Here is an 11,068-nt window from a genome sequence, read left to right on the forward strand (position 1 = left end):
TAGGCTAGATATGTGTGGCTCAGGCAAACCTTGGGAGACTCTGTACACCTGAGAAGTGCTCAGCCAGATGGACAGGTGTGGCTGGAGTGTGCTGCAGGAATAGTGTTCCCTAGAAGAGAGTAAAGCTGAGCACTGGGCAGGGGTTTAGGATTGAGGGATGGTCTGGCACTTGGGGAAAGCATTTCCTGGAGGACCCCATACCACTTTTTCGTCATACCCACACAGAAAGAATCCTGTGAGTTGCTTTGTTTTTTAAAGTCTTGAGACTGTCTGGCCCTTCTGGAGAGAACAAAGTGCAGAGTGTGACTTACGAGGTCCTTGGTAAATTCCAAGGAGAAAGGGGGCATTTAGCATAAAGAGCCTTGGAGTCTACCTCAGATTTGAACCCAGCTCTGAAATGGACTGCTCCAAAAGTTTCAGGTCTTTTCCTTGTAGCAGGCCTGTTAACAGTGAGGAAACTGAGCCCCAGAGTCACAGGCATGTTACGAGGGAAGACCTGAAACTTCTGGAGCCCGCCTCCTACCCCCACCCTCTGGCTTTTCTCCATGGGCAAACAGCAGGCAATGGAGGAAGACACCTTCCCCATGCCGGCAGAGCAGGTCCGCTCTAGGTCAGTAGGAGCCCCACGGAGTGCACTGACCAGAGGAGTCCTTTGTGCTCACCTCTGAAGGTGAGCCCTTCAACCCGGAGCGCTGCGGTGTCTGCCCGTGGCGTAGCTGAGTCTGTTAAACAAAGACCAGGACTCTGACCGTGCAGGAGGTTTGGTGAAGATAGCTGAGCAGAGATGGTGCCAGGTCGACAAGCCCCCTTGCCTGTGCTCGGTCCTGTCCTCTGTGTGTGCTTACTGCCACTCCACCCACGTCTGCACGCCCGGCTTTCCTCGGGGCTGCCCTGGGGCCGCGGCGGCATGGCCTGACCCCCGCGGTTCCGGGCTGGAACCCTTCTTCAGGGCCCCCCCTCCTTTCCTGCCTGTGCAGCACTGCTGGGCAGCTGGGAGCGAGGCCAGAGAGCCCTCCTCTCCTCTCGGGCCCCGCCGCAGCCTTCACTGTCCAACTGCTAGGGTTTCATCACCTTTACGCACACCCCAGCTTTTTATTATTCCCTTCTTCCTGCCAAGGGATCCTCCTTCCCAATCTGGTGACCATTTCCTTCAGTCTCACCAGTGGGTCTCTGCCTGCACTTGGTGGCTCAGAGCCCTAGGGTTGGCCTGGCAGAGCTGCAGAGGCCCCTCCCTGAGGAGACAGAGGAGGGTTGGGGGTGTCCTCTGGCCTTTCAGCCCTGTGTGCTTGGCCTGGTCGAGGCTGGGGTAGCTGGGCCAAAGTGGGGCACGAGGCCTCGGAGGGGCGTGGGCTGGGCTGCTTTGAAGTGTTTGGCTCTGCCAGTCTATTCTGGGAATGCCTGCTTGGAGCTCGACCGGTCTGGCCAGGCAACAAGGTTCTGGACTGGCTGCCTGTTTGCCAGAGCTTTTGAAAGACTAGATTATTCAGATTTGGAGCATTCTAATTATGTCTTTCCATTAACATTAAAATTAATTTAGTCTGTTTTATCTTAAAGTACCTGAGGGATCCTGTCATTAGCTTCCCTGCCTCTCTTAGGTAACAAGAGCCAATCAGCTTTTTAATGCAGTGGGGGGAACTGTATGGAAAGAAACCCTTTAGTAAAGCTATCTGTGACAGCTGAAATTCCCCTCATTACCTGAAGTCTTTGGGTTTCGAATGCTCCAAATTCTGTAAGTGTATTTCTCTTAAAGCAGGACTTCCCTATGAAAGGAGTCAGTAAAGCTTTGTTCAAAGTTAAGAAGTAGGTGTTGTTCTGGGAAAAAAGTTCTGTGGGGTGCCAATTCTTACCCAGTCCCAGCCCCACGCGCCTCTCTGAGAAGACTGGTGGCTTGTTGCTGCATTAGCTGCCACTTTAACAGCTTCTGATGGAGCTACATTTCTGGAACATTGTTAAATCTCTAATCAGCTGCAGGGCTGGGGGCTGAGAAGAGGCAGGGCTGATGCTCTGAGCTCACATGCCTCCCAGGGTTCTGGTTAGTAAGTGGCTCAGCCCCACGTGGCGTTGGTCTCAGCTCCAGAGTAAGACATCTTTAGGGGTGGGAGGTGGCTAGCACAGTCCTGTCCATGCCCGAGGAGGGATGGTGTCACCACAGAGCCCAGCTTGAAGCTAAGCTGCCTAAAGAGCAAATTAACTTGGCTAAGGGACACCTAGCAGTCTGGTTGAATAGCTAAGTAGAAACATAGGAAGCAACTTCTGTTGCCCAGCTAGCTTCTCTTCCCCATCTTCCACCACATATCAACTGCTCATTATAAGCAGTAAGCTCTGTCCTAAAGGCATTGCCAGCTTAAGACCCAGAAAAGGACGCTTAGAGTCCTAAAATATTTGAGCTGCTGCTCTTTCCTTCTCTCTCTCTCTCTTTCTCCCCCCCCCCCAACACACACCCATGTTTAAAGGCTTAAAGTCCACACACACACACACACACACACTCCCATGTTTAAAGGCTTAAAGTCCAGGCTGGGGAAAACTGATCATTTTTTCCTTAATTTTTTTTTCGAACTGTGGTAAGAAATGCTGCCCTAGCAATCTCTGAAGTCAGTTGCCATGTGAGTTCAGGAACTTGTTGAACTGAAGGAATCTTCCCTAAAGCTCCATTCCTGGCAGCATTCACGTAGGCAGAGGCTCTGGGACCATTATCTAGAGGCTCGGGCGGTTGGCAGGTGTAGGCGTAGATTAGAGGGGACCTCCAGGCCCCCTCAGAGTTTGGGATTTTCGGTCTTGGCTCAAACGTTCATTCCTCGCATGGCTTCAAACATGTCACTTGATGACTCTCAGTTTCTGTTCTCATCTGTGTAATCAAGAGGTTTAGACAGGCAACTCCCAGGTTCTTCCTAGTTCTTCCTAGTTTTTCTAGGACCTAGAAGGTCCTTCCAGCCTTCTGTGTCAGCTCAGGTGTTTCCAGGTGCAGTTACAAAAAAAACCCCATCTCAACAGGTTTAAACAATAAAGGAAAACTGTTGGTTCTTATGGAAAAGTCCAGTGGAAATATGACCTTCAGAGGTAGTCTGATTAAGGCTCCAACTCCATTTTCCTGTGATTCTTTCCCCTTGCCTCCTTCCACATGCTAGCTCTGTCCTCTAGCCAGCTTCCCTAATGGTGAACAGCCACTCCTGGGCACCCTGCTTCCTTTCTCACATCCAGGAATCACATGAGGAACCCCTTTCCAACCATGAATCACAAGCTCTCTGCTTTATGCCAGTTGAAGAGTATGTGCCCATCTCCGAACCAATCCCTGAAGCCCCTACCACCCCTAATGAGGAAGGAACATCAGTATACTATGGGGCTAGTTTGGGCCAAGTTTCAGTCCCAGCTTGGCCACTCCTAGCTATGTGCGGCTTGGAAAAATCACTTCCCTCCTGAGCTCAGTTTTTTCATTCCACCTTTAAAGTTTAAGTGATGATCCTGCCTTCCGTAAGTTTGGGTTTAAATGAGATAGTAGAACTAAGTATCTGGCACACAGTAAATACTCACCCTTTCCACAGATGCTCAGTAAACTGTAGTTGTGGTGAAGGACCAGTCCTTATTCATGTATCTGAGGGTATATGGGCCATGTCAGGGCACTAGGCATCTAGGTAAAAGGCCAGGCCAGGCACCGCAGGGCAGACCTGTTTATTCATGCCTCAGCTGTGTGGGTTGGGCCACCTCTGCTTGTGTGGATATTCTTGTACCTCTTTCCAAAGAGGACTAGCTAAAAGATAACCTCCCTGAGTCCTGTGCACACTGGGTGTCCGGCAGGGGGGGTGGGGGCGGGGAGTGGGAGTTGCAGCTCTTTGGGTGCTATAAAGAGGGGCCTACACTGTATCCAGATAAGGGAGTGAAATGTTGCCAAAAATCCAGTCTCCTGGGCAGAGGTGTGAGCCTTCCTTGACCTGGGGATGTGGACAGATGACCTTGGAAGCATCATCGGCTCCACAGTTCTCCAGTTGGAGGGTAGCTTGGCCCCATCTTCCCTCTGGCCTTGTAGGTAGATTGGAGGAGCTAGAACTCAGACCTGTCTTGCCTCGCCCCGCCCCCTGCCCCCCCCCCCCGCTTTGTTTGTGCTTGAGTAAAGATGCAGGGCAGTAGAGTGTGGGGTCTTAATAAAGCTGATTAAGTTACCCTTGTACTGAGACTATCTTGAAAGTTTTTCTTCTTTCATTAGGCAGGTGCAGGTACTACTTCTGGTGACTGTTTGCTTTCATCTTTAGGTGTCCCCTCCAGCCAGCTAATCCAGACCGGCACTTAAGAGCACCTTTCTGCTTAGCATAGTCCCTTGCTCTCAAACCCAGGAGCTGAACAATTGCTTTGCAACCCTTTCTTTGACAAAAGCCTCAAATTGGAAGATTTGTCTGCAGCTGGTTGCTTCCTGAGATGGCTTTATGTCCCCTGGGATCACCCATGTAGCATGTGATACCCTGTTGCTATCTGTACGGCCTACTTCATTCCACAGCTATCCCCTGGCTCCCCCAAATGTGTTCCTTGCCTGGTGGTGCTAACTGCTAGTTGCTAGGGAAGTGACTAGCCCAAGGGGACCAGGAATCCTCCCATTCCATCTTTCTGTCATTTTTCCATTGGTAGTTGAGTCTCTCATAGCCTGGGGGCGGGGGGTACAGAGAACATAAGAAACCTCCCATGTTCCCAGCCCCAGGAGTGCCCCATCCTACTCAGCATCCCTTCCATTCCTCAACACTGGTGTTCAGCAGTTGTTTTCCTACAAACTGCTAAAACTGGAAGAGAAAATCTGCCCTGTTTCAACAGTAGATGAGATTTGTGGAGCCAGGCTGACCTCAGTCGAGTTATGCTGACTGAAGGCCCAGCATAACCTGGAGGAAGCACAGGGAAACTACCAGACTGTGATGTGATGGCCCATCCTGGGCAGCTGTCTCTCTGATTTGCAGACTGCTTGAGTCTTGCCAAGTTTAGAAACAAGGAAACCCTGCTTTGTGGGGCATGAGGGGCTTCCACCAGGGAGCCAACCGTGTCCTGTTCTCATCCCTAATGCCGTCACACGCCTTCCAGATTTGAGCAGGAATGATGAATGTGGAAGTCTCTGTGTTGCAGGGGGTTCCTATCCATGGCAGCTTTAACGTAGAAGACCATCTGTCTTCCCTGGTCTCAAGGTGGTTCTGTTGTAGGACAAATCTGTAATCAAACTTGGCTTTAAAAATCTTTTCTTGGACTCACTAGCATGGGACCTGCAGTAAGTGTTTTCACCTGTCTGGACTGCCATTTCTTGCTCTGTCTCTTAAGATAAGGATGGTTAACGATTACCAAAGCTGCAGTACCTGGCCAGAGTATCACTCAGGTGGCAGCTGCTTGAGGATGAGGCTGGGGTGGCCACTTATGAGGGCTGTTGCCTCAAACTTGGGAGACACTGATGCCAGCTAACTGGGTGGGCCAAGGTCAGTGAATGTCTCTGTTTCCCACCCCCTGTACCACTCTTCATGCTTCTCTGTTCCAGGGCCCTACAGAAGCACTTTTCTGCTATTCTTCAATTAAAGAATAAAGGGTCAAACATCAAAGATGATGTACCTCTGGGGATGGAGACCTGGGGTAGCCGATGAAAGGGCCTTGTTTGATGTCTTCCTATCTCCTCCCTTCCTCCTCCACCCCCGGTGACTGGGCTACTGCCCTGAGACAGTAGAGGTTAGCTGTCAGCGAGGTGGTGGCCGCAGTAGATTCCCAATGCAGCTTTCCCTTCCCTGCACCGCCCAAACCTCCATCTGAAAAAGGCCCGATGAAGCTGTCAAGTTGCCTGCCTGATTCATCCCTTCCCTTAGGGTATAACCAGTGAGTTTGCCAGGTTGATGCTTGTGAATACAAACTATGGCTCCTGGAAGGTGCTGCAGAGAAAGCCTGTGTGTGGGGTGGGGGGTGCCTCAGGGCTCCCATCACCTCACCCTTCAGGCTAGGTCACCACCCTCCACCGTCTCCAGGAAGCTTATTCTCCCATCGCTCTGATAAGACTTCAGTGGCCCCTGGGTTCTGCCTTGCCCACCCTGCCCATCTGCATGCCAGGGGTGTTTGAGGTGATCCTGCCTCCCTGGTTCCTAGGGCATCCGGCCTTGCTCCCTTCCTTTTGGTGCTGTTGAGATTGTACTTGCTGTGTCAGCCACCGGGGCAGGCATGCCCTGACCTGAGGCTTTGGTTGCTGGCTCACCTCTTCTCATTCTGCTTTGCTCTTGTTTTTTTGCTTCTGTAAGTCTTTGCACGAAGCATTGTCCTCACAGCTGAGCCTATGGCCCAGGACCACCATAGCCCCACCCCAACCCCTCCAAAGGGCCTCCCCTGTCAGGCATATGACTGACTATGCATCATCTCCCCTCTCTCTCCTCTCTGCCCCAGATCAGTGGACCATCCCCTGCCCGGATCCTCTCTCTCCACAGACTTTGGCAGCTGGCAGATGGTAACAGGCTGTGGCAGTATTCAGGAACGGGCTGTCCTGCACACAGACTCCTCTCTCCCTTTCAGCTTCCCGGATGAGCTCCCTAACAGTTGTCTGTAAGTGTCTTGTTGAGGAGGCAGGATGCTCCCCTGCCCGTATCAGAAGCTGGTGAGCCATCAGGAGTGTTGGTTAAGGAGTGAGGCAGCAGCTGGCCCGGGATCCCTGCCCCACCCCAGTGTCTCAGCTAAGTATACCTCACTGCTCCTGGACTCCTGAGGTATGGAAGAGGCTTTCTGGGCTGCTCAGGAAGTGTGTTGCGGTGTGTGTTCACTCTCTTGAGCCTCCGAAACTCGTCTACAGGTGCCTCGGGGCACACCCTGAGGGAAAGCTGTCTGGACTGTAACTATGGAAGGTTCTATTTCTGTCCGAGGCTTTGCCTGACATGAAGAATCCTTTGAAATCAGAACAGTGGGGTAGTGAAGGTAGGTGTATGGTGGAGACCACAGCCGGAATGGAGCCAGGTCAACTCAAGGGGCGTGCTCCTCCGAGCAGAACCAAGGGCTCCTTGCCATCCCCTTCCTCCTCTTGTCTTCTGCTTTTACCTCTAGTCGGGAAAGAAAATTGGATGGGGATACCAGGTCCCAAGGCTATAAAATCCTCTCCCTTTAAGGCTCCAGTACTGGGCTTTCAAGTCTTAACAGTATGTCCGCTTGAGTGGCTGCCTCTGTGGCAGCCCCCTGCCCCCTGCCTGCTTTACTGCTTCATGGGTGTCAGGCTGGGTAGAGCCTCTAGTGGCCTGGGGAACAGGGCCTCTCCTCCCCACAACGGGCTGAATGAACTTCAGGTGCTAGGGATTCATTGTCACCACCAGAATCTGGCTCATAACCCACCAGAGCTGACAGGTCAGAGGCGAGTTGCCCTGGGGCGTTAAGAAGGATCCCTGCTGAGAGCAGGCAGAGGCTGGACCTTGGGGTTCCAGGATGGAATAGGCCCAAGAGCCATCTCTGGAGGAAGCAGACATCTCTGCCCCTGCTTGATGGCACCCCTCACTTACCTGGCATTAACCACTGAAACGGGCAGCTCTCTGAGCTCCTAGCAAACCCCCAGGATCTGGGTGGTTCCCAGAAGAAAGCTAGGTTCTATGTGATCTCATGGCCTCCAAAATTGCAGTGTAGGGATGGGGTCAGGGTTGATTCCTGCTGAGGTCATACAGTATGTCGATTTAGTGCTTGGGCTTTGTTATCAGAGAAATTTAGTCAAACTCCTGGCTGCTCTGCCTTGCCAGCTATGTCTTGGGGTGTCAGCCCTGACTTCTCTGAGCCTGCTAGCTCATCTCTTGAGAGGGAATGGCACTCGAGTATGTCTGCCTGCCTACCCCTTACCTGCTGTGTGTCCTCAAGTAGATCACCTGTCCTCTCTGGGCTCCCATTTTCTTATCTCTTAAATAGGCTGATCCCTCCCTCTTCTGCCTCCCAGAAATAAGGGGCAGTGAGAATGCACACGTGTGTACCTTTGGATATTCCCTGTGAATACAAACCACTAATCTGAATTACATGATATGCTCTAAGGAAAAGCTGAAGAAGAACACATGGCCTACAGCCTATGTGAAACCTAATTAGAGAGTAAAGAAGATCTAGGGACACATGACTCCCCCAAATGCCAAGACAGACTTTGGAGTTCTTCACGGTATTGCAGGAATCCAGTATCCAGCATCAGCTCCATTTTCCTAGTGTTGCTGCAAGAGCTACTTGACTTTCCCTCACCCTAGAACCTGCTGCTTCTCTCTCTCTCCCACACTTAGTCACCTGCTCATACCTACCACTCCCACCAGTCTACTTCCCTTCAGTCTGTTCTCCCCATACCTACCCCAGGACTGCCATTTATCCTCATACCTCCATCTCTTTCCCCCAGGCCCTGGGGTACAAGTCATTTGGGCTTGGGAATTGGAGACATTGCTGCTACTTCTAACAAATTCCCTGGAGGGATTGCACAGGGATTGGTTTCGGGGGAAATTTTGGTGTCAGTGGTCAGGGCTAGTCTTGATTTTTAGGTGGATGGGAACATGAGGGCTCGTGTCATATAGGTCTGTGACCCCTGGAGAAAGCCCTCCAGGGGACAGTTAGGGTGAATACCATGTGAGTTCCTGACCTTTCTTCTGATCCCATGTCCCTCTCACCCCTAGACTGCATACTTTTTAGTTCATAGGTTGGGTGTGGCTGGTACCTCAGGTCTTTTCTCTTCTATTAAAGACCTTTCAAAGTGTCAAGTAGCCTCATGGAATTCATTCTTTGATAAGCCTGAGTTTTCATGCACTTGTTCCCCTTTGGGGGTTTTTGTTTGTTTTTTTTACTTGTTCCCCTTCTTGACTTGTATTTCCAGGCCAAGGAGAGAAGAGGGGCTTCCCGTCTTCTGTGATCAATGTCTGCAGAGACCAGGGAAGGAAGAGCAAATAAAATCAGAACAGCAATCCTGCTGGAAAAGCCAGCACCCTGCTAACTCTTTCCCTAGGGAACACATTTGACTAAAGATGTAGCTGAAGCCTCAGGGGTTTCCGGTTGAGGACCCAGGCCTCTCCAGGACACTTCCAAGAACTTTCTCCCCGAATGCTCCAGGTCCTGGCCTCAAGAAGGCTAAGCTTTTGGTCAGCCAAGGCTTGATGCCTCATCTCGTGGTCTCTCCTTAAGTCTCAGATTTGTGCTTCATATTATTCTCACTGAGGAATGGCAGCCAACAGTTGGCAAACTCCCTCCTGCTCACCTTCCCCCACCCCCCCCGCCCTCCCCAGTGCACCATTAAAACATGCTGGTTCTAGGTAGGAACAGTAGCCTGAGAGTTGAGAGGAAAGATTATGGAGGGGAACAAGGCCAGATGTTTAGGGCCTGAACTACAGGGGTAGTATGGCCACAGGACGAGTGCCGGCCTGTGCTAGCAAAGGCAGAAGGATAGGTAGTATGGTGTGAGGATGAGGGTGTTGGATCCTGCCCAGCATGATGCATTCATTCTTCCTCCTTCCCTCCCCACAGGCTTGCAGCCCTGAGTGAGCGGGAGACTCGGCTGCAGGAAGTACGCTCAGCTTTCTTGGCCGCATACAGCAGCACAGTGGGGCTTCGAGCAGCAGCCCCCAGTCCCTCTGGTGCCATCGGAGGCCTGCTGGAGCAGTTTGTCCGTGGTGTTGGACTCCGGGGCCCCAGCAGCAGCACCTTATGAAGTAGCCAGCCCCCAACAATTTCCTGTTCTCTCACCTGAGCCCTGAGCAGAATGAAAGCCATGCCCGGACAAGGGGTGCTTCAAGATAGGAGAGCCATCTTCTCACTCCTCCTCCTCCTCCATCATGCACATGGCAGCCCCAAAGCTGAGCAGGGCTAAGGACAGGGTTCTCCAACCCCCAGCTTCCTGACTGGTGACCACCCATCCCTCTTGTCACTGCCTTTCCACCCACCCTAGTCTTGGTTGGGATTCCCATCAACTCTCAGAACTGTGTGTGGTTTCCCTGGGGCCTTGTGGAGGCTGAGTCCCCACGAAAGACTCCCCTTTTCCTGGTTTTGTTTCCTGGAGAGGAGGGATCACCTGCACTGAGAATGAGGCTGTTTGACAGATCACAAAGTAAAATCTTTTTGAACAACTGCTCTCTTGCCTCCTCATTTGGTTGCTGTCTTTGTGGAGTTATTTGGAAGGTTCTTACTCTTCTTCCTTGTGCTGGAAGGGGTTGGGGTGGGGGTCAGATAAAGCAGAAAGACAACTGAAGACTGGGTTGTGCCTCTTAACTCCTGAGCCATGACAGTCTCAGTGAGATGGGGACAAGTAGTCACAGGTTGTCAAGATGGGAGCAGTGGTCCTCAGGCGTCAATGGGCCCTAGTCACCCAGGAACCCATTTATTCACACGGATTCCTAGGGCTGCCTGAAATTTAGACTTGGGGTTGCTGAGATGGTCATTCAGCTAGGAATGGGTGGAGGTGGGGGTGGGAGATCCTTCATTTTTAACAAGTTCTGCAGGGAGCACAGTCCTGGTACAGGTGACTTGCAACCCCTACCTTACAAAGCCCTGACTTTGGCGGAGGGTCTGGCTTCTGGGGCTTTGGAGGCAGTAATTGGTGTGGGGAGAATGGACCTGGCTGACTACCACCCTCATCTGCACTGTGACCTAGATAGAGTAGATTGCATCTTCACAGTATGTCTGCATCTGTAACATCATGAAGTCAAGAGTTCAAAGACTTGGGCAAAGGGCTTTTCAGAGTGCTATCAAGCGGCCATTTACTGAGTTCTGGCTCAACACAAAAGAGGTCACAGATGTGACTGCCCAGAGGAAGCAAATAATACCGGTGAACATTTCTTTAGTACTTACTGTGTATAATCCCCTGAGGTAAGTCCTTTATGTGGATTATCTCAAAATTTTACAACACCCCAAGTAGGTGCTATTCCAGCCTTTCACTGATGAGACTGAGCCACAGAGATGTTGAGTAACTTGCCCAAGGTCACACAGCTAATAAGCATAAATGTAAAACTCCTTCTATTTGGAGACCTAGGCAGGGCGGAAGTGGGAAGGGGAAGAAGCAGACTGTTCAGGGAGCAGCTCAGGAAGAGGAAGCATCCCCAACGCCCACCAGGCGCCCCAAACCCTTCAGTACCGCGGACAGTTCTCAGAGGGT

General features: G+C 51.6%; 1 protein-coding gene across 7 annotated transcripts in view; it reads left to right on the top strand.

The window, feature by feature from the left end:
- Positions 1-10,047, top strand: part of MTMR14 (myotubularin related protein 14) — a 46,361-nt gene extending 36,314 nt beyond the window's left edge. For 4 of the 7 annotated variants that reach the window (XM_025885652.2, XM_025885651.2, XM_073901600.1 and 1 more), the window contains 2 exons: positions 6,382-6,537; positions 9,445-10,047. In XM_025885652.2, coding sequence (XP_025741437.1) covers positions 6,382-6,537; positions 9,445-9,628 — 340 coding nt within the window. In that variant the 3' untranslated portion in view covers positions 9,629-10,047. The remainder of the gene's footprint in view (positions 1-6,381; positions 6,538-9,444) is intronic. The other 3 variants (XM_073901598.1, XM_025885653.2, XM_025885654.2) reach the window with 2 other exon arrangements.
- Positions 10,048-11,068: the final 1,021 nt, after the last annotated feature.

The sequence above is a fragment of the Callorhinus ursinus genome, unplaced genomic scaffold (genome assembly GCF_003265705.2).
Source record: "Callorhinus ursinus isolate GAN/ISIS: 27379988/994484 unplaced genomic scaffold, GSC_fseal_2.0 scaffold15, whole genome shotgun sequence".
Taxonomy (NCBI): domain Eukaryota; kingdom Metazoa; phylum Chordata; class Mammalia; order Carnivora; family Otariidae; genus Callorhinus; species Callorhinus ursinus.